The 24,444-nt window shown below is 43.1% G+C and overlaps 2 protein-coding genes across 3 annotated transcripts in view; one reads left to right on the forward strand and one right to left on the reverse strand.

Annotated features, from left to right (window-relative positions):
- Nucleotides 1–733: 733 nt before the first annotated feature.
- On the reverse strand, nucleotides 734–8,288 carry ALG2 (ALG2 alpha-1,3/1,6-mannosyltransferase). Its single transcript, XM_049896657.1, has 2 exons — nucleotides 7,887–8,288; nucleotides 734–5,731 (listed from the first exon to the last, which is right to left on the reverse strand). Exons 1-2 carry the CDS (start codon nucleotides 8,232–8,234, stop codon nucleotides 4,829–4,831), a joined length of 1,251 nt encoding a protein of 416 aa, XP_049752614.1. The 5' UTR covers nucleotides 8,235–8,288; the 3' UTR covers nucleotides 734–4,828.
- A 289-nt stretch (nucleotides 8,289–8,577) lies between these two features.
- SEC61B (SEC61 translocon subunit beta) overlaps nucleotides 8,578–24,444 on the forward strand; it is a 91,907-nt gene continuing 76,040 nt past the window's right edge. Inside the window, exons 1-4 of one of the 2 annotated variants that reach the window (XM_049897281.1) lie at nucleotides 8,583–8,694; nucleotides 8,885–8,982; nucleotides 19,993–20,094; nucleotides 23,381–23,676. In XM_049897281.1, coding sequence (XP_049753238.1) covers nucleotides 8,692–8,694; nucleotides 8,885–8,982; nucleotides 19,993–20,094; nucleotides 23,381–23,468 — 291 coding nt within the window. In that variant the 5' untranslated portion in view covers nucleotides 8,583–8,691 and the 3' untranslated portion in view covers nucleotides 23,469–23,676. Of the gene's footprint in view, nucleotides 8,695–8,884; nucleotides 8,983–19,992; nucleotides 20,095–23,380; nucleotides 23,677–24,444 lie in introns of those variants that run through there. The other variant, XM_049897282.1, reaches the window with a different exon arrangement.

Raw genomic sequence — 24,444 nt, forward strand, 5'->3', positions numbered from 1 at the left:
ACGACCATGGAAACCTTCGCCCTGAAGCATGTTGTACATTTATTTTCCCTGGAACCTGCTTTAGGAAAAGCTGCCTGAGAAAATGACGACAAAGCATTTACAAAGCTTTGAAAGAAAAGCACGCAACTCAAGAATTTTTTATACAATCAATCAATTTATATGCGAAAGCTTGGGACCTAATTATGGAAACACATATATTCTCTCTGAAAAAAATAGTACTTAAAGATGTGCTCTACATGAAGAGAACAATGAACCTAAATTAGAAACTCAAGAATAGCAGATAAGAACTTATTGGAAGCAGTGAGACCAGTTGATTGTATTGAAGTAAATCTAAACAATAGAAGCAAGTATGTTGTCAACATTGAAATTAAAAGATTAAAATATTTTGAAATAAATTATTTGTATTAAAATAAGTGGACAACAGCATACATCAGTGCAGATACAAAATGAGGATGAGGGAAAGGGAAAGCAAGCTTCTTTTTAAAGAATAAAAATAGGAAGGTAAAAAGGAAATATATGAATATATATAGTTATAAATATTATTATTAAAAGGTATAATAAAAGCAACTCCAGTAGACTTTACAATAAGCACTAAAGGTGAATCCTCTTAGAACTGAGAAAATAAACCCAAAGTCTCCCTGCCTATTAGACAAACAAAAATAAAACGAAATATTCAAAATTAAAATATCAGTAAAATGATTTAAATGTGAACAAAAAGAACATTAACATCAAGCAATGCAAAATTGTTGAAGTCCAATAGTGTTCAGTGGTTACGACTCCATCTCTTTATCCAGAGAAACTTGCACAAGGTAGGTCCTAAATGGATATTAGTAAAATCTCTTGTGGAAGTGGAGGCAATGCGCAGCAGGTATATAGGAGGAGATGGCTTGCCTGACAGGACTCCTTGGGTTTAAGTGCTTAAGGTAGCTCCATGTTGGAGTACTAAAAAGAACATCTACTTCATCTGCCCAACTCACCTTCTCTTAGATGCTGCCTCCTCCTTCTCCCTCTGCCCACCCTCTGCTCCTTCCTTCCAGGTATGATTCCTGCTGCTGTGTGATCCTGGATCCTCGCCACCATGGATGGGTTCAGGATTAGGCAGCTGGCCTGAGCCTGGCAAACCATAGCACCCTTCTGGTCTTGCTAATCAGTTCAAGGGAAGGCGCCTGATCCAAGAGGGGCCCATCATACTCTTTCACTGTTGCCTTTTCCAATTCTGAGAACGAGGGTCAGTTCCTCTCTGTGATGGAAACTGTAAGATGAAGGTCTGGGATATTATTGGTGGCCATATTTCCTGTCACAAGGAGGAAACTAGTCAACAATGAAAGACAATGACATCACGTATTAAAAAAGTTTTCTGGTGGCCATTTGAATTCTTGGTTCCATTTGAACCTCAAGCCGAGCTTCATCTGTGCACACCATCCTGTGTGTGTGTGTATGTGTGTGAGTGTGTGTACAATTTGAGCTAATTGGGGGAGATTCCTGCATCCCTGGAAGGTCAGAGGTTGCAGCATCCACCTTGGCAGACCAGGTGCACCAGTGAGCAAGCAAAGACACAGGAAAACAATAATCAGAGGGAGGTGGGGTGGGCTTTCATTCCCAGTTCACATAGCATTGGAGAGGCCTGACTGTATCTTCTGGCTTGGATTCCTTGAAACACTCTACTCTAATAAGTCTCTTGAGTTAAACTAACTTAAATTTCTGCTTTTTGCAAGCAAAAGACCCTGATGAAGGAGAAAAGGTAGGCTACTGAAGTACTGACCTCCACTGTGTCTTTGAATCTCAGCTGTGAGGGCAGGCAGCATGGTCTCAACACAAGGATCCTCAGAGGGGTCAGGAGGTGGGGTAGGGATGTCAGCATCACTTTTAGGGTCAAAGGACTATGAGAAGACAGAAGAGCATGCTGTCCCCTAGCTTTGCTATTACTCAGAATGAGGTATTTATTTTGAATTTCGTAAAGCATGGGAGGACACGTGATATTTATGTTTATCGACGGGGGCCAGGCTGAGAAATTCTGTAACGTGTTAGGAGTCCTGGATGATCAGGCAACCATGCACTGAATCCTGGTTCAGTCACTTTTCAACTGTGTGCCCTGGGCCAAGTTCACCTCTGTGAGGTTCTTTATTCCTGTGTAAAATGGGCATAATCGTACCCACCTCACAAGATTGCCCTGAAGATGAAAATAGCAAAGCCTTTCCAAAACTGAGGGCCCGTCTGAGTCAGTGCGATTGCAGTGCTGCAAAGGGGGTTTCACCGAAGACACCAGAGGGAGCTTGGTGAGGGCAAAGCAAACAGTGTGAAGAACAGTTAAAGGCCTGGACTCTACAATCTGACTTCAGACTTTGTCCCGCCCTTGCACAGGCCAGCTGCTTAGCCGCTCTCATTTATAAAGCAGGCAGGATGTCTATACTTCCTGGAACGCTTGTGAAGGTCCAATGAGTTGTCTGCCATGCATCTCATATAATGCTTGGCACAGAGTAAGTGCTGGAAAAATTGCTCTTAATGAAGTCCTTGACGATTCACCTTCAGTGTCCCATGCTTCTATGTCCCCTAACTTCAGCTTAGTTTTGGAAGCTGTGAACACCTTCTTTGGGCAAAGCTCCGGGAGCTGGGAGTTACTGCAGAAGCTCATGGCAGGAAGGGCTCTTCATCTCTCCCAGAAGCCTATGAAGTCTTGTCACCTACTATCGCCTGGGGGCTCAGGACCATGATGGGTTAAACTTACAGCCCATGAACAAATGTAGTCCATTTTGGAAGGGTCTGCATAAAATGGTCAGATAAACAAGTTTTAGTGCTTGGAATGGGTGAATAAAACTTCGGATCAGATCGAGTCTGTCTGTCCTAAACCCAGAGGTCAGAGCCACCAGTACATCCCGGAAGGCTGTAGCTCCCTGAGAAGCACATGTATCAAGTCACAAAATGGGGTTGACCTCTTTACTGGTTGATAAAGCTTTCTAATACTCAAGAAAATGAAATTCAGTAAAACTTACTTTTCATTCCATAAAAGTTTCAGTCAATCTGACACCATCATTTTATGGAACTCTTCTTTTTGGCAGTCACTTCATTAAAGTACTCCCATGATACAGACTCACTTAATAAATTACAACCTGAAATGTCATCCACTGAAAAGGACAAGCCCCAAAAGAACAATATGGTAGCACACCATAAACTCACATGAAAGTCTAATTTTTAACACCCCCAAATTGAAAAACAGCCCTTAAAACAAAACTGGTTGCCATGGATTCTGACACATGACAACCCCTATACCAGAGAGCTGTGCTCTATAGCTTTTTATGGCTGATTTTTTGGAAGCAGACCATCAGGCCGTTCTTCCAAGCACCTCTGGGTGGACTTGAACTTCCAGCTTCCCAGTTACCAGCCAAACATGTTAACTTTTGTACTACCCAGGGATTCCATACAGTCCATTTGTTGTTAGTGGCCAGCAAGTTGGCCCCCAACTCATGGTGACCTCATCCACAACAGGATTGGGTCACTGTGATTATGTGCTAAATGCTGTTTTATGCACCTTGCAGGTTAATGCAATGTCATCCTAACAACCCTACATGAAAAGTACCATAATACGATTGTCCCACTTTATATAAAAAACTGAGGCACATAGGAGATAAGTAACTTGCTTAACATCACACAGGCTGTCAGACTCTCAAGTCTGTGCTCTTGAGTTAATTAATGCAGAGCCTTTCCTATATACTGATCTTTGCTGTTTTTGTTAAAATATGAATTTAGCTTTAAAGGTATGTTGAAAACTGCTGTTTTTATTTTGTACTTAGTTTTGCAACATTTATTATCCATTCACCATGTGTAAGGCTAGCTGTTGGGGAGATACATGAGTAAGACAGCGTCTGCCGGTGAGAAGCCTGGGCTGCCAGCAGAGACCAGCAGGTAAGTAGTGAACTCAAAGACTGGTCAGTGCCATGAAAGGGCTGGAGGGCAGAAGGGAAGATCTCCTCCAGTGTGGGAGGCAGGCAGATGGGACAGCTTCACAGCAGCCACATTGGAGCTAGGCCTTGAAGGATAAAAAGTGTTTGTGTCCTACACTTAGTAGGAACTTAGTGAATATGACACAAGTATTAACCAAACTGGAGACTCAGGTGACATTAAGAAGCCCTGAACAAGATGCACGCTGCATGCTTGCCAACACTCCCTCCTCACTGCAACACTGTTTACCTCTCATTTTCTGACTTCAGGCTTAGCTGTCACATCTACGTTCCTAGAGATACCCAAACAGATCATGGAGGCCAAAATTTAAAATTTTATTGTCTGCTACTCTGTAAGATACACACCTTTTGTTGTCATGCCCCAGTGTGCAAAAATACAATAAAAAAATCCTTGGAAATACATAGCACTCTTGGCAGGGACCCAGACAAAAGTATGATGACAAAAATTCCCCAACACAGGACAGTAAACACCTAGGTTTCTGGGAACTACGGTAATCCTATTCTCATTATGCTGACATCAAATTAACCACCTTTGACAATGAGACACAAACTATCAAAAACAATTAAGGCACAATATGATTCAAAACTTATAGGCAGAGTAACACTAATCCAGAGAAAATGTAATTAAAGTATTCGGCCAAACATGGAATTGTACATTTGTATTTTAACACCGGTAAGACCAGGAATGATTATAGCATAAAAGATATTTTTTCTGAAAAAGCAGACAGGGAGGTGTGGTGCACGGGAAGGTAGCTCATATTTAGTTTTTAATCTCTTCTGTGGTAGATGCTAGGTTTCTTTTTGATTTCTGGTCTATAAACCACAAAAATGTTATTAATTAATGCAGCATAAAGACCTTAAAAAGAATCTGATTATTCTGGCAGTCTGGTGACATACTGGTAAAGCCGTTCTGCAAATGCTTCAAAGGAAAACTTCTCCTTCACCCTGGCTCTTCCAGCCAGTCCCATTGTGGCTTTCAAGGAAGGTTTGTGGATAAACTTTTCCATGGCTTCTGAGAAGTGCACTGGGTCAGGCTCACAGAGAAACCCTGTGACACTGTGCAGAATGGATTCCAGGGGCCCGCCTGAATTAATAGCGATGACTGGGCACTGCATGTACATGGCCTCCAGAGGGACGAGGCCAAAGTGCTCATTGCTTGGTGTGTAAAGCACACAAGTGCAGCTGTGGAGCAGTGAAATTTTCTGCTTGTCCGAGAAAGACCGCAAGAAGGTCACATGCTGGCCAAGGTCAGACTGCCGGACCATATTCTTCAACTCCTGATAGTGTTCCACGTTCTCCAGGACTCTCACATCATAACCACCTGCCATGATCAGATGAACCCTGTCCCAGTCTTGGGACGTCAATCTTCCACGCAGCTCTACTAGGGCTTCCAGTGCCAACTTCAGATTTTTCTTCCTTTCGTATCTGTTGATGGAGAGGAACAGAAATTTTTTTTCTTTGGGGACTAGGTCATCAAGCTTTTCGGGAACAGCTGAGTCAAAGCCGGTGACATTCAGAGATGGATAGAGGACATCAGGGTCTATGTGAGACAAGGTCTTGAAAGTGTTCTTAAAAACATTAGCTGTAAACTGGCTATTGACCACAATGCAGTCGGCCATGCCTGTGGTGTATTCCTCCACCCAGTCAATCGGGGCCCTATACAGCCGTTTAAGAAAAGAATCTCTCTTGGTGAGCAGCAGATCTGGGAAGTGACAGTAAAACAGGATCTTCTTACGCCGTCTGGCCAGCCTGAGCACTGGGATACATGCGGACACCTAGCCAAAGCAAAAATCAGCAGCACGTAAAGTGACTCGTCAGCTCAACTTCAACCAAATAAAAGCACAGACACCCACCCTGGCTCCAAGTCTATGGGCTCCTTATGGGTAATGTCTGAGTCTGTTTTGTGTTCCCCCAGTCTCTTACCCAGCACATGCATGGTGTATAGAAGGTCAGTAGATGTTTGCTGAATGAGTGCTAAACATACATCATGGGAGTAAAATAACAGAACCTCTTTGGAAGGCAAATTTGGCAATAGCTTTTGACATTTAAAATGAACACGCTCTTTGACCCAACAACTCCATTTCTGGGAATTTACTCAAAGGACATGCTTGTAGAATCACCAAACCCACCCCCCGCAAAACAAAACACAAGGATGTTCAGTACCACACTGATCTACTCACAAAAAACTGGTTATGACATCAGTGTTCTGTAACAGAAGAATGTACAAGTTTTGGTACATTCAAACAAAAGTGGATTTTCCAGCCACTACAAAGAATGAAGTGAATCTCTAAAATTGATACATAAGGATGCTCCGAATAGAAATTCTTGGTGAAAAAAAGGAAATCGTCCAATAGTGTTGTTAGCTGCCATCCACTGGGCCTCCAACTCACGGTGACCCAAAACACAATGGGATTGGACCATTGTAATCCAGTTTTCAGTGGCTGATTTTTCAGAAGTAGATTGCCAGGCCTTTCTCCCAATAGCAGGTGTGTTAAAATTTCCATTAAGTGCAGCTAAGAAGTCATATGTATGAGTAAACACATATGCTGGTGTCATCAAAGGCAATTTCTGGAAGGATACAGGAGAAACTGTTAACAGTGGCTATCTCTGGGGAGTGGAATGGAGTGGCTCTTTTACATTTAATTGTGAATGTTATTTTAAAAAAGAAACTTAGGTGGGCATGAGAAGGAAAGGGAAACCCTGGGGGCATAGTGTTAAGCGCTATGGCTGCTAGCCAAAACGCTGGCAGTTCAAATCCTCCAGACGCTCCTTGGAAACTCTATGGGGCAGTTGTACTCTGTCCTATAGGGTCACTATGAGTCGGAATCAACTCGACAGCAACGGGTTTTTTTTTTTAAAGGAGAGTCTAGCATAGCTAAAGGCTAGCTCCAAGTGTACTTTATCTAGCAAGGCAAAAAACTTGGGACTTTTCTTCAAAGAGCAATGGGGAGTCACGTTAAACAGGAGAATGGCATATTTAGATTGGTGTTTTTAACACATCACACTGCTAAGGAGCGGGATGACCTGGCTGCAAGGACTAGTATCATGGATGAAGCTGTGTCTCCCCAAAATACGTGTAACCATTTGGCTAGGCCATGATTCCCAGTATTGTGTGATTGTCCACTATTTTGTCACGTGATGTGATTTTCCTAAGCGTTGTAAATCCTATCACTATGATGTTAATAAGATGGATTAGTGGCAATTATGTTGATGAGATCTACAAGAGTAGACTGTATCTTAGGACAATCGTTTGAGATATAACAGAGAGGTGAGCAGAGAGACAGGGGGGCTTCATAGCACCAATAAAGCAGTGCTGGGAGCAGAATGTGTTCTTTGGACTCAGGGTTCCTGTGCAGAGAAGCTCCTAGTCCAGGAGAAAATTGATGACAAGGACCTTCCTCCAGAGCCAACAGAGAAAGCCTTCCCTGGAGCTGATACCCTGAATTTGGACTTCTAGCCTACTATGCTGTGATAGAATAAAGTCATCCACTTGTGGTGTTTCTGTTACACGACTAAGACAACCAGAGACAGTGGGGTGCATGTGGCTTGAAAGTAGTTCATAGAAATAAAAGGAAATAGGGAAGAGACATACGGGTTATCCAGAAGTAAAAGTTGTTTCTTGATCGAGCTCCGAGGCTGATCTGCTTCAGAATGACCCGGAGATCCATTTAAAATGCAGATTTCTGGGACCCACCTGGGACTCCAGAATGAAAACTTCTAAGGGTGGGACCCTGGAATATGCAATGAGCGCCCACACTAAAGTTCAACACCTATGGGCTCACCCCCAGCTCTGATTTCTCCAGATCAGTTCGGATCTTTCCGAACGTCAGACTGGGAGTACTCAAGAGGTCAAGGGCGACCCTCCATAATGAGAAGAGGAGCGGCAGCGAGGGCCTGGGCATGGCCGCATTTGCACAGCGGCCGCCTCACCTGGTCGCACACGACCACGTCGAATTCCACGCCGCTGCACAGCAGCACATAGAGCGCCAGGTAGACCATACGCACGTAGGCGCAGAGCGCTGCGCCGCGGCCGCCCCAACCCAGGCTGCGCGGCAGCCAGTCCCCGGCGCAGTGCACCGGGAGCTCGCGGCTCTCGGAGAAGCAGTGGCCCGGGTCGTAGTGCGCGGTCCAGATCTGCACGTCGCATCCGCGCGCCCGCAGCGCCAGCGCCGCGTCCAGCACCAGCCGCTCGGCACCGCCCACGCCCAGGTCCGGGTGCAGGAAAAGTACAGACGGGCCGGGACCCGGGTCCGGGTCACGATCAGGCTCCCCCGCCATCGCCCGGGAGCTGCGCCTTCGTCCCGCGCCCTGAGGGAGCCCCGCCTCCCCGGCTCCCAGCTGGCCACTGCGGGGCCGACCCCGCCCCGCTGTGCGTACGTCGGTTAGGCCACATCAGCGCAAATCTATGGGTGCCTTATAACTGCCGGATAAAATTTCTTGCCCAACAGCGCCTATATCCTCTTTTGGGCAGGCATTAGATCCTATAAAGGACTCTTTGTCCAAAAGGAGGAGATGGTAGGTCTGTACTTTCCATATAGCGGCTCACCAAGCCTCTTGGAGCGAAATTTATACAGGCAAATAGTGGGGACAACCCAGGCGTCCTTGGAGTTGGCGAGGACCCTGCCAGCAGGTCTGGGGGCGGGCGGTGAGCCAGTTTCTCCGGCCGCGGTAGTTGGAGGGGCTGCTCGGCTTCCCGCAGTGCGCTTCAGCTTTCTGCCACCCTCTAGTTTCCAACATGGTATGGTGCCTCAGTCTCCCCTCCTTGATCCCCGCCTCTCCCAGGCGCCCTGAATCCTCTCTGTGTCTTGCTCTTTCCCCGTGTCCCCTTCGCTCTCCCGAGTCTCCGGTGCGGGTGCTGGTCTCGGCTGTCAGGGTCTGGTGGCGGGCTCGCGGCGCTGACCGGTCTGTCTCCTTGTCTTCCTCTGCAGCCAGGTCCGGCCCCCAGCGGCACAAGTGTGGGCTCCTCAGGGCGCTCTCCCAGCAAAGCAGTGGCCGCCCGAGCGGCGGGATCCACCGTCCGGCAGAGGTGAGGATCCATGCGACCCGCTGGGCTATGGGTTCAGAGGGATGGGGCCGAAGAATTCTCTGGCCCTGGGAAGGAGGTCCTGGGATATCACGATTCATAAGGACAAAATGAACCTTAAGTGACGTGGCCATAGTGGAAATTACAGATTTTTTGATCTTACTTACAGGGTCGCTATGAGTTGGAATCGACTCGACGGCAACGGGTTATGTGTATACTTGATTGAACTAAGAAGCACGTTCCTCACGTGTGTTATTATTAGTTTTATAGGCTTGTCTAATTTTTGGCTAAAAGGTGGACTTCGGGTTTGGTTTCAGTTCTGAGTTAGCAGGGTGTCCGGGGGCCATAGTCTCGGAGGTTCCTCCAGTCTCTGTCAGACCAATAAGTCTGGTCTTCTTTGTGAATTTGAATTTTGCTTTACATTTTTCTCCCATTCTGTCTGGGACCCTCTGTTGCCGTCCCTGTCAGAGTGGTCAGTGGTGGTAGCCGGGCAACAGCTAGTTTGGGGCTCAGGCTGGTGAAGGTTGTGGTTCACGTGGTCCATAAGTCCTTTGGACTAGTATTTTCCTTGTGTCTTTGATTTTCTTCACTTTTGTTTCCTCCGAATATGATGGGGCCAATAGATGTGTCTTAGATGGCTGCTCGCAAGCTTTTAAGACCCCAGATGCTACTCTCCAAAGTAGGATGTAGAATGTTTTCTTTATGAGATATGTTATGCCAGTTGACCTAGATGTCCCCCAAGATTATTGTTTGTTTTATAAGCGTATCTAAATCTTTGGGGGAAAGATGGACTTCAGGAGTGGCATCAGTTCTGAGTTAGCAGGGTGTTGGGGGTGGGTTGGGGGCCTCAGCCTCTTTTATCTGGACTTTTGCATTTGCTGCTTCTTCTCTGCAGGCATTTCCACTGTAATTTGTCCTTCACTCTGACTCTCATTCTTCTACTTAAAGATCTCTGTGAGTTTCTTGTTGGAGAATTTTTAAAAATGGGGTATGAGGCTTTTGATGGTCTTTTCAGCCTAACCTTTCTCTTTCTTCTCATCTGTGATCCAGCAACAGTGAACTTATTACTGTTTCTGGACTTACTAGCTCTTTTGGTGGCCCTGATGCTCAGGAATTATTTCCTCTCAGGCCTTCCCTTACTCTGCAGGTAGCTAGTCAGTTTCTCTATTCCCAGTTCCTATCACAGGGCCTGACACAACAATAAATGATCAATGAATGAAAGATTCAAGCAACCCTGTTATAAGAGTTTTGAAGAAACTAGTGGGATTTTTATCTAGAGAAGACTTGGTAGGGGTACATGACAACTGTCTTTAAGGGCGCGAAGAAGGATGGATCTTTTCTTCTTGGTTCCAAAACCTGTCGCTGTTGAGTGGAATATAAAGTAATGTAAGCATACCTAATTTTGCTGTGCTTTGCTTTATTGCACTTCGCAGGTACTGTGTTTTTTTTTTTTTTTTTTTACAAATTGAAGGTTTGTGGCATGTCTGTTGGCACCATCATCCAACAGCATGAGCTTACTTCATGTCTCTGTGTCACATTTTGATAATTCTCACAATATTTCAGACTTTTTCATTATTATATCTGTTATGATGATCAGTGATTTTGATATTAAACTGTTGTAATTGTTTTGGGGCACCACGAACCATGCCTATATAAGATGGTCAACTTAATCAGTAAATATTGTGTGTGTTCTGACTGCTCCACCGACTGGCCGTTCCCCGTCTCTTTTCCCCTCCTCAGGCCTCCTATTCCCTGAGACACGACAATATTAAAATTTGGCCAATTAATAACCCTACAATGGCCTCTAAGTGTTCAAGTGAAAGCAAGAGTCACACGCCTCTCACTTTAAAGCAAAAGCTAGAAATGATTATGCTTAGTGAGGAAGGCATGTCAAAAGCTGAGAAAGGCTGAAAGTCATGCCTCTTGCGCCAAAGTTAGCCAAGTCATAGATGCAAAGGAAGAGTTCTTAAAGGAAATTAAAAGCGCTACTCCAGTGAACACATGAATGGAATGAAAAGAAAGCGAAACAGCCCTATTGCTGATATGGAGAAAATTTTAGTGACCTGGATAGAAGATCAAACCAGCCACAACATTCCCTTAAGTCAAAGCCTAATCAAGAGCAAGGCCCTAACTCTAACTCTATTTAATTCTATGAAGGATGAGAGAGGTGAGGAAGCTACAGAAGAAAAGTTTGGAGCTAGCAGAGGTTGGTTTATGAGGCTTAAGGAAAGAAGCCCTCTCCATAACATAAAAGTGCAAGGTGATGCACCAAGTGCTAATGTAGAAACTGGAGCAGGTTATCCAGAAGATCTAGTTAAGATAATTGATGAAGGTGGCTACACTAAACAATAGATTTTCAGTGTGGGTGAAACAGCCTTGTACTATCTTGGAAGAAGATGCCATCTAGGACCTTCATAGCTACAGAGGAGTTGTCAATGCTTGGCTTTAAAGCATCAAAGAACAGGCTGACTCTCTTATTAGGGGCTAATGCAGCTGGTGACTTTAAGTTGAAGCCAGTGCTCATTTACCATTCTGAAAATCCTAGGGTCCTTAATAATTATTCTAAATCTCCTCTGCCTGTGCTTTATAAATGGGACAACAAAGCCTGGATGACAGCACATCTGTTTACAACATGGGTTATGAATATTTTAAGCCCACTGTTGAGGCCTACTGCTCAGAAAAAAACAAAAAAAGATTCCTTTCAGAATATCACTGCTCACTGATAATGCACCTGGTCACCCAAGAGCTCTGATGGAGACGTACAAGGACATTAATATTGATTTCATGTCTGCCAATACAACATCCATTCTGTAGCCCATGGATCAAGGAGTAATTTCAACTTTCATGTCTTATGATTTCAGAAATAACACTTTGTCATGTTATAGCTGCCATAGATAGTGATTCCTCTGATGGATCTGGGTGAAGTAAATTGAAAACCTTCTGGAAAGGATTTACCGTTTGTCATGGATTGAATTTTGTCCCCGCAAAATATGTGTCAACTTAGTTAGGCCATGATTCCCAGTATTGTGTGGTTGTCCTCCATTTTGTGATTGTAATTTTATGTTAAAGAGGATTAGGGTGGGATTATAACACACTTACTAAGGTCACATCCCTGATCCACTGTAAAAGGAGTTTCCCTGGAGTGTGGCCTGCACCACCTTTTATCTTACAAAAGATGAAAGGGAAGCAAGCAGAGAGTGGGGACCTCATACCACCAAGAAGGGAGCACTGGGAGCAGAGCACATCATTTGGACCTGGAGTTTCTGTGTGGAGATGCTCCTAGTCCCAGAGAAGATTAATGACAAGGACCTTTCTCTAGAGCTGACAGAGAAAGCCTTCCCCTGGAACTAACATGTTGAATTTGGCCTTCTAGCCTACTGGACTGTAAGAGAGCACACTTCTGTTTGTTAAAGCCATCCACTTGTAGTATTCCTGGTATAGCAGCACTAGATGACTAAGACACCATTCTAGATGCCATTAAGAACCTTTGTGATTCATGGGAGAAGGTCAAAGTATCAACATTAACGGGAGTTTGGAAGAAGTTGATTCCAACCCTCATGGATGACTTTGAGGGGTTCAGGATTTCAGTGGAGGAAGTAACTGCAGATATGGAGGAAATAGCAAGAGAACTAGATTTAGAAGTAGAATGGAGCCTGAAGATGTGACTGAATTGCTGCAGTCTCATGGTAAAACTTTAATGGATGAGGAGTTGCTTCTTATAAATGAGCATAGAAAGTGGTTTCTTGAGATAGAATCTACTACTGGTGAAGATGCTGTGAGCATTGTTGAAAAGATAGTGAAGGATTTAGAATATTACATAAACTTAGTTGATAAGACAGCAAGAGGGTTTGAGAGAATTGACTCCAAGTTTGAAAGAAGTTCTACTGTGGGTAAAATGCTATCAAACAGCATCACATGCTACGGAGAAATCTTTTGTGAAAGCAAGAGTCAGTTGATGTGCTATACTTCACTGCTGTCTTATTTCGATAAATTACCACAACTACCCCAACCTACAGCAACCACAGCCTAGATTAGTCAGCAGCCATCAACATCGAGGCAGGACCTACTGCCAGTAAAAAGATTGTGACTCATTGAAGGCTCAAATGATGGTTACCATTTTTAGTAATAAAGTATTTTTCAATTAAGGTATGTACATTATTTTTTTAGACATAATGCTATTGCACATTTAATGGACTGTCCAAACCCAAACCCACTGCCATTGAGTTGATTCCGACTCCTAGTGACCCTATAGAACAGAGTAGGACTGCCCCGTAGGGTTTCCAAGCCTGTAAATCTCTACGGAAGCAGACTGCCGCATCTTTCTCCTGAGGAGCCAGTGGTGATTTCGAATTGCTGACCTTTTGGTTAGCAGTTGAATGCTTTAACCACTGTACCACCAGGGCTCCCTTAATAGACTGCAGTATAGTATAAACATAACTTTTATATGCACCGGAAGACCAAAATAGTCATCTGATTTGCTTTATTGCACTATTGTTTTTATTGTGGTGGTATGAAACCAAATCTGAAGTATATCTGAGGTATGCCTGTATAGATTCCACAAGTCTTACTTTGTGACTTTCTTGTGCCTACCACGTGTGACCTGTTCCTATCTGCATAATTACCCTTTAGCTGAGGACCCAAAAAACCCAGCGCCATCGAGTTTTAGCTGAGGAGACAAGGCCTAATTCATGACACCATCCAAGAGTGTGACCTGACAGTCACCCTTAGTGGTAAGCAGTGTGATTCAAATTCTAGGCATTGTAAACATTCAGAGAAAGAAGAATGCAGTGCGGGTCAGAAAATTGATTTGTGACCCAAATCGTGGAGTTTATTCAGTGGGTAGTAAAGGGCAAAGAACAGGTAGGTTTTTCTTTTTTTTAAATGTAGAGGCCAGGTAGGCATATTCTGTATAAGAAGCGCCTGCATGAGCAAAGTCTGAAGGCATGAGTGGCTCTTTATTACGTGGGAGATAAAGGCCGGTAATGTCATCCGGGCAGGAGCCCTGGTGGCGCAGTGTTTAAAATGCCTGGACGCTAACCAAAAAGTGGGAGGCTCAAACCCATCAGCTGCTCTGCAGGAGAAGGATGTGGCAGTCTGCTTCCGTGAACTATTTACAGCCCGGCTCCTCTGACAGGGATCACAGTAGAGGGTTCCAAACACAGTGGCAGAAAATAGTAGAGCAAAATTCAGATTTACAAAAAAAGACCAGATTTACAGGTCTGAAAGAAACTGGGTGAACCCCCAGTACTATGGCCCCCAGACACACTGCTAACTCAGAACTGAAGCCACTCTTAAAGTTCACCTCTAAGCCAAAGATTAGACAGGCCTATAAAACAATAACACATGAGGAATGTGCTGCTTAGTTCAGTCAAATATATGAGATCAAGTAGGGAACAGCTGCCCAAAAGCAAAGACAAGAAGGCAGGAAGGGACAGAAAAACTAGATGAATGGGTACGGGGAACCCAGGGTGGGAAGGGGAGAGTGCTGACATGTTGCGGGGATTGCAACCAATGTCGCAAAACAATTTGTGTATAAATTTTTGAATGAGAAACTAATTTGTGCCATAAACTTTCAACTAAAGCACAATGAAAAAAAAAAAGTTGAGCGGAAGAATATTGTAGACTCTCAGGTAGTCTCAAGGATTCAGTTGAGGTTGGAGTCATGAATTAACTAATTTTGCTTTGTTACATTTTTTCTAGCGGTGCTCAGGTGCCCGGTGTGGTAGATAGTATTTTCCACAGATGGCCACGATGATATCTCCAATCTCATACTCTCTTCTTCCACTGTGACCTTGATGCTTCTGTCTTTTAGAAATGAAGTCTGTGCCCCTCTGCTTGAATCATGGCAGACTGACTGTCAAAAGTGACATGGTGCTAACTTCTAAGGCCAGGTCTCAGCAGGCAGTACAGCTTCTGCTTGGTTCTCTTGGAGCACTTGATCTTGAAACCCAGTAGCCATGCTATGAGGAAGCCCAGACTACCTGATGCAGTGAGACCACATGGAGAGACCAGGTATAGGTGTTCCAGCCTGAGGCCATAGCCAGTAAACAGAAAAGCCCATTAACATCTGAGTGAAGACACCTCCAGATGATTTCAACCCCAGCCATTGAGCCCCTTGAGTCTTCCTAGCTGAGGCCCCAGACATCATGCAGCCACCTCCATTGTACTCTTTGAATTCCTGATCTATAGAATCTGTGAGCATAATAAAATGGGGGCTTTATTTAAAAAAAAAGAAAAAAAAAAGATTTACAGCCTTAGAAACCCTGTGGTGCAGTTCTACTCTGTCCTATAGGGCTATAGAGTTGCTATGAGTTGGAACCGACTCCACGGCAATGAGTTTTGAAAGTCATCCTAGAATATAGAGTAGGGAGACTGGACTATAGCTAATGGCAGAGATTAAAAACATTACTGTTTCTTCCAGAGTAAGGAAGTAATAAAGCTAGGTTATAGGACATGAACAGGGATTCAGTGAGTAGGTTGGAGCAGAGTTGCAGAGGGAGGCAGATTATTTCATAAACCAGATGTGAGCAGCAAAGGGCAATGGCTGAGATTAGAGAAAGATCCACAGACTTATCTGAGAGGTGATGCAGAGATACAGAAATCAGTAGGACTAGGTACTTTGTTGAATGATAGTAAATGATTTATTATAGGTGAGAAAATGAGGTACAGAAAAATAACTGATGGGTAAGTAAAATGAACTTAAAAGTTTAGGGACAGATGCAGCTTCTAAAGTGTATTGTGTGTATTGTTGTTATCTTTCAGGAATCAGTGTGGCTGAGGCCAGTATAACTAGGTGCTGAGACCATGGTTGTATGTATTGAGAGACCCTGCTATGTCCCCTTTAGGATTTTTGGCATGCTTATGTATTATTTCATGAGTGTAATGTTTTAAGTACTGTCTAAGAATCTCTGCTCTATAAATCTGAGAGAAAGTTGAAGCAAATGGTTGATAATATTATTTGCAGGTTGGCATTGTTTCCTGCTCAATGAGATAATAGAGGCAGTGCCTTAGAGAGGAAATTGTGTAAGATTTAAGGTCAGACCAGGATTGAAGTCCTGGCTCTTACTGCAGTGTGAAATGAAGTTGCTATGAAAATGAAAAGGTGCAAAAAAAACTTTAAAGTGCTGAATGGTGTTCTAGCAGGATTAAGAGGAATCGAGGATATTAAGATAGTCATGAAATAGTTATGGAGAATCCGCTACATGACAGGCACTGTTCTAGCTCTGAGGATATATCTGATCAAGAAGGGCAGGTTTGTATTCACGAACCTTATATTCTCGTGTGGAAGACTTTAAAAAAGGCGAAGAAATGAATTATGTAATTTTAGGGCATCAAGAAAAATAATGCTTGGTAGTGGTGGGGATAGAGGGAGGATGGATAGGTGTGTTGTTAAGAGTGTTTAGAGTAGGTGACACTTGAAGGACCTGAAAAAAGCAAGGGAGCAAATGATGCAAAGATCTGGGGAAGGATAGGCTTTCCACACAGAAGGAACAGTTAATTGTAAAGACTGAGGCAGAATGAGTTTGGCTTCTCGGAGGAACAGCCCAAAAGCCATTGTGTTAGAACGAAGTGTGTAAAGGGTGGTTATGAAAACCATCATGTTAAGGTATAGGAAAAGGGAGGCAATTACACAGTAGCCTGAAAAAAAAAAGGTAAAATAGACTCTGAACAGAAATTTAAGAGATTAACGTGGGCTCTATCAGCCTCTGCCTAGCTTTCCGGTGCAGGGATGGGGGGTATTTTGAGTATGTTTTGGTAGTTTTGGTTGGCAGTTCAGATCTTCCAGCTGCTCCTTGGAAACTCAGTGGGGCAGTTCTACTGAATCTGGTAAGGTCTCTATGAGTTGGAATTGACTTCACAGCAGTGAGTTTAGTTTTTGGTTTGGTATTTTTAGGTGCCCTGGTTTTCAAATTTTCTGCTATGTCTCATGTGCCAGCAGAGATAAGAAATCTTAAATGAGGCCAGACTTTGATTCTTTTAGGCCTTCTGTAATTCCAGGAAACTTTGTGGGGCCTTGGTGGCATAGTGGTTAAGAGCTCAGGCTGCCAACCAAAAGGTTGGCAGTTTGGATCTACTAGCTGCTCCTTGGAAATCCTATGGGGCAGTTCTACTCTGTCCTGCAGGGTGGTGATGAATTGGAATCAACTTGATGGCAGTGGGTTTGGTTTTTGGTTGGTTTGTAGACAGGAACTAGAGTTGGGAGGCTGTGGGAATAGTGGAAAGTGCATGGTCCTAAGACTCAGCCAGTGACTTAATATGTCCACACTGGGTTTACCTTCTAGCTCAAGTTCCAGCTACCTGCTGTCCAGATTAAATGATGTGTGTGTGCATGTAAGTTCTTCTAAGTGTACTAGTTAGCTCTATAAATCTCTGTACAATTTGTGTTTGCCATTTATAATCAGTTTTCCCAAAGAAACATCATGCAAATGAAGTTAGAAGTTCTCAGGGAAGCTCACGAAGACCTACTTATCACCTGTAGCCCATAATCAATGTGTCTGAATTAAATTCCTTGTAGTGTAATAGACCCTAATCATTATTTGACACTGATTGTGGGAAAATGCTTTCAAAGTTGTAGCATGAACACAGCTTTTTCTGCTGGAGCCCGAACTGGAACCAGGACTCTACTCTTCCGCCCCATCATGCAGTAGGGGCAGGCTCCCTGAGGTTGAGACCAGTGCTTCTTGCATTCAGAGTGTGGGCTAAAGGCCATGGCAGGGGGTATTAAGTTCCCTTGGGCTGCCGTATCAAAGTACCATAAAGTAGGTAGCTCTACACAACAGAAATTTGTCTCATAATTCTGGAGGCTAGTAGTCCGAATTCAGGTTGTTGGTGGGGGCAATGTTCTCTCCCAAGGCTCTTGTCTTTCTCAGCTTCTGGTAGCCCCAGGTATTCCTTGACGTGTAAATGCGTCTTCACATGGCTTACCTTTGTCCCTTTGTCTCTGTCTTCTCTCTTACAAGGACACCATAGATTGGATTAGGACCTGTTCTAATCTGGTATGACCCCCGTGGTAACTGATAACATCTTCAAAGACCCTATTTTCAAACAAGGTCATGCTTATAGATACCAAGGATTAGGACATAAGCATATCTTTTGGGGGGACACAATTCAATCCATAACACAGGGTGAGGTGGGGATTAGGACCAAAGTTGGGAGGGCAGTGAGAATAGATGGTAGAAACAGGCTTTTACTTCTGTTTCATTTCTCTACCCTTCTCTTTTTCAAAAACCCAGAATCAGCAGCCCACAGATACTGGAATGCTATTTTAAGGGAGAGTATACAGGTGAGAGCGGAAACCCTGGTGGTGTAGTGGTTAAGTGCTACAGCTGCTAACCCAAGGGTCGGCAGTTCACATCCACCAGGCGCTCCTTGGAAACTCTATGGGGCAGTTCTACTCTGTCCTATAGGGTCGCTATGAGTTGGAATTGACTCGATGGCACTGGGTTTGGTTTGGTTTTGGTTTATACAGGTGAGGGGCTGGGATGGGACAGGGTTTTTCTTCTTTCCTCTCCCTTCCCCCCCTACCTAAGACTCCCGAACTAAAGAGGATTCCTCCTGACTTCTCTCACCACTTACTACTCACTCCCATGTTGTACCCCTCCAGCCCTGGAGTCAGAAGAAAAACTGGGATTGGGATAGTACTGCATGGGAGAATAGCTACTGAGTGGGGTTCTCCAGTGCCTGAGGGATTCTCCCAAAGAGGAGGGAAGGGGATCCGTGGGCCTCTTCCTGGTCAGTAGCTGAGTGTTGTTACCTAAGTGCTATTAGACTACCTCTGTCTCCAGGGCTGCCTGGATCACAGAGCTCATGTCACAAGCTTTGATCTCCTTGCTAGGGACAAGTCCTGCTTGGGTGTTTCTGTCTGAGGTCTATGGTCAGTATATCAAAATAGTGAAAGCATTACAAAGTAATTTTTTATAAAATACATGCTCTGTTTTGAGACCTAGACACATTTTAAACTTACTGTAAGTAGTCATTTTTAAAGATCAGATTATATGGATTCAGAGCATTTTTATTTTTTAAAATTAAAAAAAAAAAAAAAAATGTACGTCAAACAGACAATCCACAACTGAAGACAAAAGACAAACAGTAGACTGTAAAACTTAATTAAAAAATATCACAAGCAATTTGTTAATATTCCTAATAATCAAAGTACTTTTGCAATTGATAAGAAAAGGACAAAAAACTGTAGGAATAAAAAATGTGCAAATGATACATGAAGAAAAAATTCCAGTAGCCATTTTTTTTAAGCATATGAGACAATCTTTATCCTCTCTAGTAGTGAGAAAAATGCAACTTAAACAAAAAAATGGTAATCCTCCTCCCCCAATCAAACTGTCAAAATGTAAAAGGAGCAATTATGTCCTGTGCAAGGCACAGGGAAGTGTACACCCTCATATATTGTTGGTTGTAATATGAGTTACTTCAACCATTAGGAAAAGTAATCTGGACAGTATTCATTAAAATTAAAGATGCATATATGTTATTGTATACGTATATGTTAAAATTTATACAAGTCGGAATCGACTCGAGGGCACTGGGTGGTGGGATGTTAAAATTAAAGATGTATATGTTATTTTTAAATGGGTTTTATTGGCTTCTTAAAAATACGTATGAAGAGAAACTGAAATGAGCTGTCCAAGTGAGGTGGCCTGATGTTGGCAAGTAGCTAGGCCCTGGAGGCAGAACTGGGTCCACATCCCAGCTTGACCACCTGCTGGCTGTGTGGCTTAGGCACTTTTCTTCACCTTTTCTGAGCCTGATTTTCCTCACTTATAAAATGGAAGCAGTAACTGCTCTTCTGGGTTGCTGTAAACATTGGCATCTGGCAGGTACTCAGTTCATAGTGGGTATGGCCAGAGGAGTAAAACAGGAGTTTGGGGGGTATCAGCACAGAGAAAAGGTTACTTCTTTTTTTTTTTTTAAACTAACAGTGTAATGGTAGCATATGCTATAATGCTGTTGTAAGGATTTCCAAGAAAAGGTAGTTTGTGACATTTTCTTCTCTTACAGGAAAAATGCCAGTTGTGGAACAAGGAGTGCAGGCCGCACGACCTCAGCGGGCACTGGGGGGATGTGGCGATTCTACACAGAAGATTCACCTGGGCTCAAAGTGTAAGTCTCGGGAACAGACCCTGTGCCTCTGTCCTTATCAGCTAGTGGTTTGGCAGTGCTCTCTGTATCTGCCACCAGTGGTGCTTGCTTTGATGAGATTTATAATACGCATAGCTTTGTTTGTGCCAGGTGAGCTGGGTTTGGTTTGCCCGTACATCAACTGACTAGACAGTTTAGACCCTGGAATGACATCTCTTCATGCACTGAGTGAGAGAAAGGGCCTTATCATGTAGCTGTGTCAAAGTAAATGATGGGAACAGAGAGAACTGGAGGGAAAACTGCTTAATTAGATGAAATTGCTCTTCATTTGGTGTTCTTGTCCCACACTGAGAAATAGGAGTAACCATTTGAATAGGAATTGGGTGATTTTTCAAAGCTTTCTTGGAGGCATAGTTGATGTGATTACAGCCTAATAGAAGTTTCTCCATTAGACTGTGTTACCAAAAGTTCTTTGGCCTCTGTGCTGTCAGTGGGTGGTGAGTAAACCCCAGGGAGTGAACATATCACTTTTCAGATTCTTAGCCCTGGGAGTGCTCATTAACCAAAGGGGGAAAAAAAAAAAAGTTTGCCACTGAGTCGATTTTGACTGACAGCAACCCTGTAGGACAGAGTAGAACTGCCTCATAGGATTTCTAAGGAGCGGCTGGTGGGTTGGAACTGCTGACCTTTTGGTTAGCAGCCAATCTCTTAACCACTGTGCCACCAGGGCTCCAGGGACTGATCATTAGGTGCTGGAAAGTGGACGTCCTGGGAACCCCTGTCCCCAAGCCTTGCTCACCTCACTGCCAGGCTTGCTGGTGCCTTGTGGTAGACCTGATCCCCACCGGGATCTGAATGGTATAGGCTCTCGAATGCCTCTGCTTACAGCCGTTTCTTGACTGAACCTAGTGGATGAAGAATGGGAATAACAGCAACAGCTCTTATTTGCATAGCACCTGGTACTTTGCAAAGAACTGTCAATATCTGTTTTCTAATTGATCTGCCCAGTAATCCTCTGAGGTGGGTGATGTTTGGCATGTTGCAGATGAGGGAGCTCAGGTCAGAGAGGCAAAGTGACATACTGAAAGATAGACAGCAAGAAGCAGAACCAGATATTCTGAATGTTGAATCTCACGCTCTTCCCATACTGCCTGTCTGGTAGGAAAAAAGACCAAATTGGATGAATTTGGATTAGTTTCATTTAACCAGTGGTTTTACTTGGGTTGCAATTATGGTTTTATGAGGACTTCCCTGGAATTCTTGAGATTTAGCTTTATTGATTGATTTTTTTCCCCCGGTTATAGTGGAGATTTGTATAGTAAGGTCAGAATGTTTTTAGGAAGTAACTCTTGGGGCTGGGGACATGGGGATTGGTGCGTTCTGACTGATGACTTTTGGTCTTCGTTAGAGGCAATTTTTCTGAGTGTTTCAGAGAGAAATTTTGAAGCCCCTTGCTCTGCAGAGTATCCAGGGGATTCCTTTTACACCCTTCCCCAGAAGGCAGGAGAAGCCTGTTCTCCTGTGGGCGAGTCTGACTTGTGCCTGCTCTGGGCCGTCTGCTGTTGCGCAGCCTGGCTTGCTTGCTACTGTTGCTTGAGTCCTCCCAGGAGTTGTTAGCAGCTGTTTCTTAAAGTGTTATAAACCACATCCTCATCACACCACAGATAGGTGTTTTTGGTAAAAGGACACAGTTGGAAATTCCTGTCTCCAAATTCACATCTTAGAGCAGCTTGACCATGTTTTTAGCTCTTCCTGGGAATTTATGATTTTTTTTTTCCAGGCAATAATAATACCGTTTACTGAGTGCTTACTATAAGGTAGTGTTGTGTGTGTATTAATTTATTTAATACCTCAGCAACCCTGTGAGGTAGGTACTGTGATTGTCTCCACTTTACAGACGAGGGAACAGGCTTGGAGAAGGTAAATAACAGGGCCAGGCTCATAGCCCCTAAGTGACAGCTGGTTTCCAGCCCCTTGCAGTTTGAGAGCGGCACTCTCAGCTAGCATACTCCACAGCTGGTGTCACCTTAGCATTGCTGTAAAGCAAGGGAGTGTGATCACATGCTTTTAAAGTTGTTTACTCCCTTAATTGTATAAATTTTAGAAGAACAAAATAGTAGTGTAGCAAGGACTTTGATCTCTAGGCAACATTTATTGTCCATTAGTGGATTCTGTTACCCCTGCTGCTCCACTGGGGTTTCTTCTGTCACCTTGATCATTATAAAGATTCCTTTTCTGTGGTCTTTCCCATTGTCCCCAGTTGTATTTGGGTAGTGAGGTAAGACTTCTTGAATTCTCCAAAACTTGTGTTGGCAGCAAGAGTCAATGAGATGGGGCCTGTAACAGTTCACTAAATTAAATCATTTATAGGCTATGTAAGATCAATGGGCTCTCTCTTTAAAAAGAACCCATATGCAGTACTTGTTTTAAACTTGAAAAGTATTAGATTTAGGGACAGGCTGGTAAGTAAAATCAGCTTCCTTCTATAAATCAAACTTAATAAATGTTGCCTAGAATATTTGCTTCTTGAGGGTGGGAACCTTGAAGCAGTAAAATGAGTAATACGTGTAAAATCAGAAAACCTGAGTTCAGATGTTTCCTTTTTGGCTATGTGTTAGGAAGTAATAATCTTGCTAAACCTCAGTTTTCCTTATTCATAAAATGAGATATCTCTCACCTACCTCATGTGTTTGCTGTAGCGATCAAATGGAATAATGTATTTGGAAACACTTTATAAATTATAACGTGATACTCATCTTTGTATACCTGGTACATTGTAGTTAGGCGATGAAGGTTCTTGTCTTCAAACAAATCATAATTTGAAAAAAAATTAGATAATTGGATCATTTGCACTTAGAGTGGGAAATTTTTCTTCTTCTTTTATTATGAAAAAATCAAATACATGAAAGTAGAGAGACTAGTATAAAGAGCCCTCGTGTGTCTGTCCTGTAGCTTCAGCAGTTATCAGTTGATGGGCAGTCTTGTTTCTTCTTTACTCCCACCCACTCTGCACTGCTCCTTCCTACTTTGAAGCAAATCTGAGACATCACCCCTTTTTATCTGAATATATTTCAGTGTGCTTCGCTAAAAGATAAGGACTCCTCCTTTCTAAATAAAATCACAGTGCCACCACCATGCCCTCAAAGTACCCAGAATAACAGTTTGGGAGATATTTCAAAATGATGTAAGTGATGTTCCTGGATGAATCTTCAGTGGTTTTCCCCTTTCTCCTAGGCAATCATTACTATTGAAAATATAACAACGTATTATTACTAAAAGTAAGTACGCCTTCTCTTCTTATTTCCAGTGGCCCTGTTCCAGTATTGGTTATGAGTCTTCTGTTCATCGCTTCTGTATTTATGTTGCACATTTGGGGCAAGTACACTCGTTCGTAGATTCGGCTCCATCCATCTGTCTTTCATCTGAAGAAGAAGGAAAAAAACCAACATATCTTGGACCAAAAGCATAGTGATTTTTTTTGTTCATGAGAAAGAAATTTTCTGTAAGCTTACTGTTTTACAGGGAACTTAATAAGAATTGATTTTGAGGAATCATTTTTTTTTTTCCTTTGGCCAATAAACTTTTTAATTATTTTATACCAAGTCTGATTGCCAATGCCTGACTGTTAATGCCCTTAGTCTCTCTGTCTTTAGAATTTACAAGTAAATACTTAGAACATAAATCTTGTGGAGACTTTATATGTTGGAGTCACAATTCCTGATATGACCATGTAGTCATTCAAAACCAAGATACTGTAAGTGGCCTTGACTTGACTTTTTCTGGGTGTTTCTGTCCTGGTGATCTTCACTTTGGGTATTACTGCAGTTTTCAAGGAGTGTGCGTATAACTCCATCAGGCAGATTTGTGTTCAGAGGCAGCTGGTACCCAGGGGAATAGTCAAAGACATCACAAACCAGAAATCTTGGATGAAATGTTTGCTCATTCTGTTCTTTGTCTCTAAAATCATAGACAGTATTTTTCCAGTTCTTAATTCTGTGCATGTAGACCAGGGGCTTTCATCCATTTATTACTAAACCCACGTTTTGAAAGAATTCATTTGATAAATTGGATTAATCAAATAAAATTGTTTTCATTTTGAAAATTAAATACCTGTCTAATCGGAGTGAAATACCAGTATTTCTATACTGAGTTGATATAATTCCAACCAAAAATAAGAGTTTTTGAAGTTTCACTTAGCATGTGCTACCTTATTGGGTGTAACCCTAGGAAATACTGAGAATAGCCCAAAGGTAGTACACTCCAGGGGCCTGTACTCCAAGCCAGAATTTCTGAAGAGTATGTGATCCATATAAAATGCCCTGGTTGTTCAGCAAAATCACAAAATGCGGTGTATTAGTTAAAAATCAGATA

The sequence above is a fragment of the Elephas maximus genome, chromosome 9 (genome assembly GCF_024166365.1).
Source record: "Elephas maximus indicus isolate mEleMax1 chromosome 9, mEleMax1 primary haplotype, whole genome shotgun sequence".
Lineage (NCBI taxonomy): Eukaryota > Metazoa > Chordata > Mammalia > Proboscidea > Elephantidae > Elephas > Elephas maximus.

Coding starts and splice junctions, on each gene's coding strand:
- ALG2 (XM_049896657.1), bottom strand. CDS start 8,234: ATGGCGGGGGAGCCTGATCGTGACCCGGACCCGGGTCCCGGCCCGTCT. Junction 5,732..7,886: donor ACGTGGTCGTGTGCGACCAG/GTGAGGCGGCCG, acceptor TGCTTTGGCTAG/GTGTCCGCATGTATCCCAGT.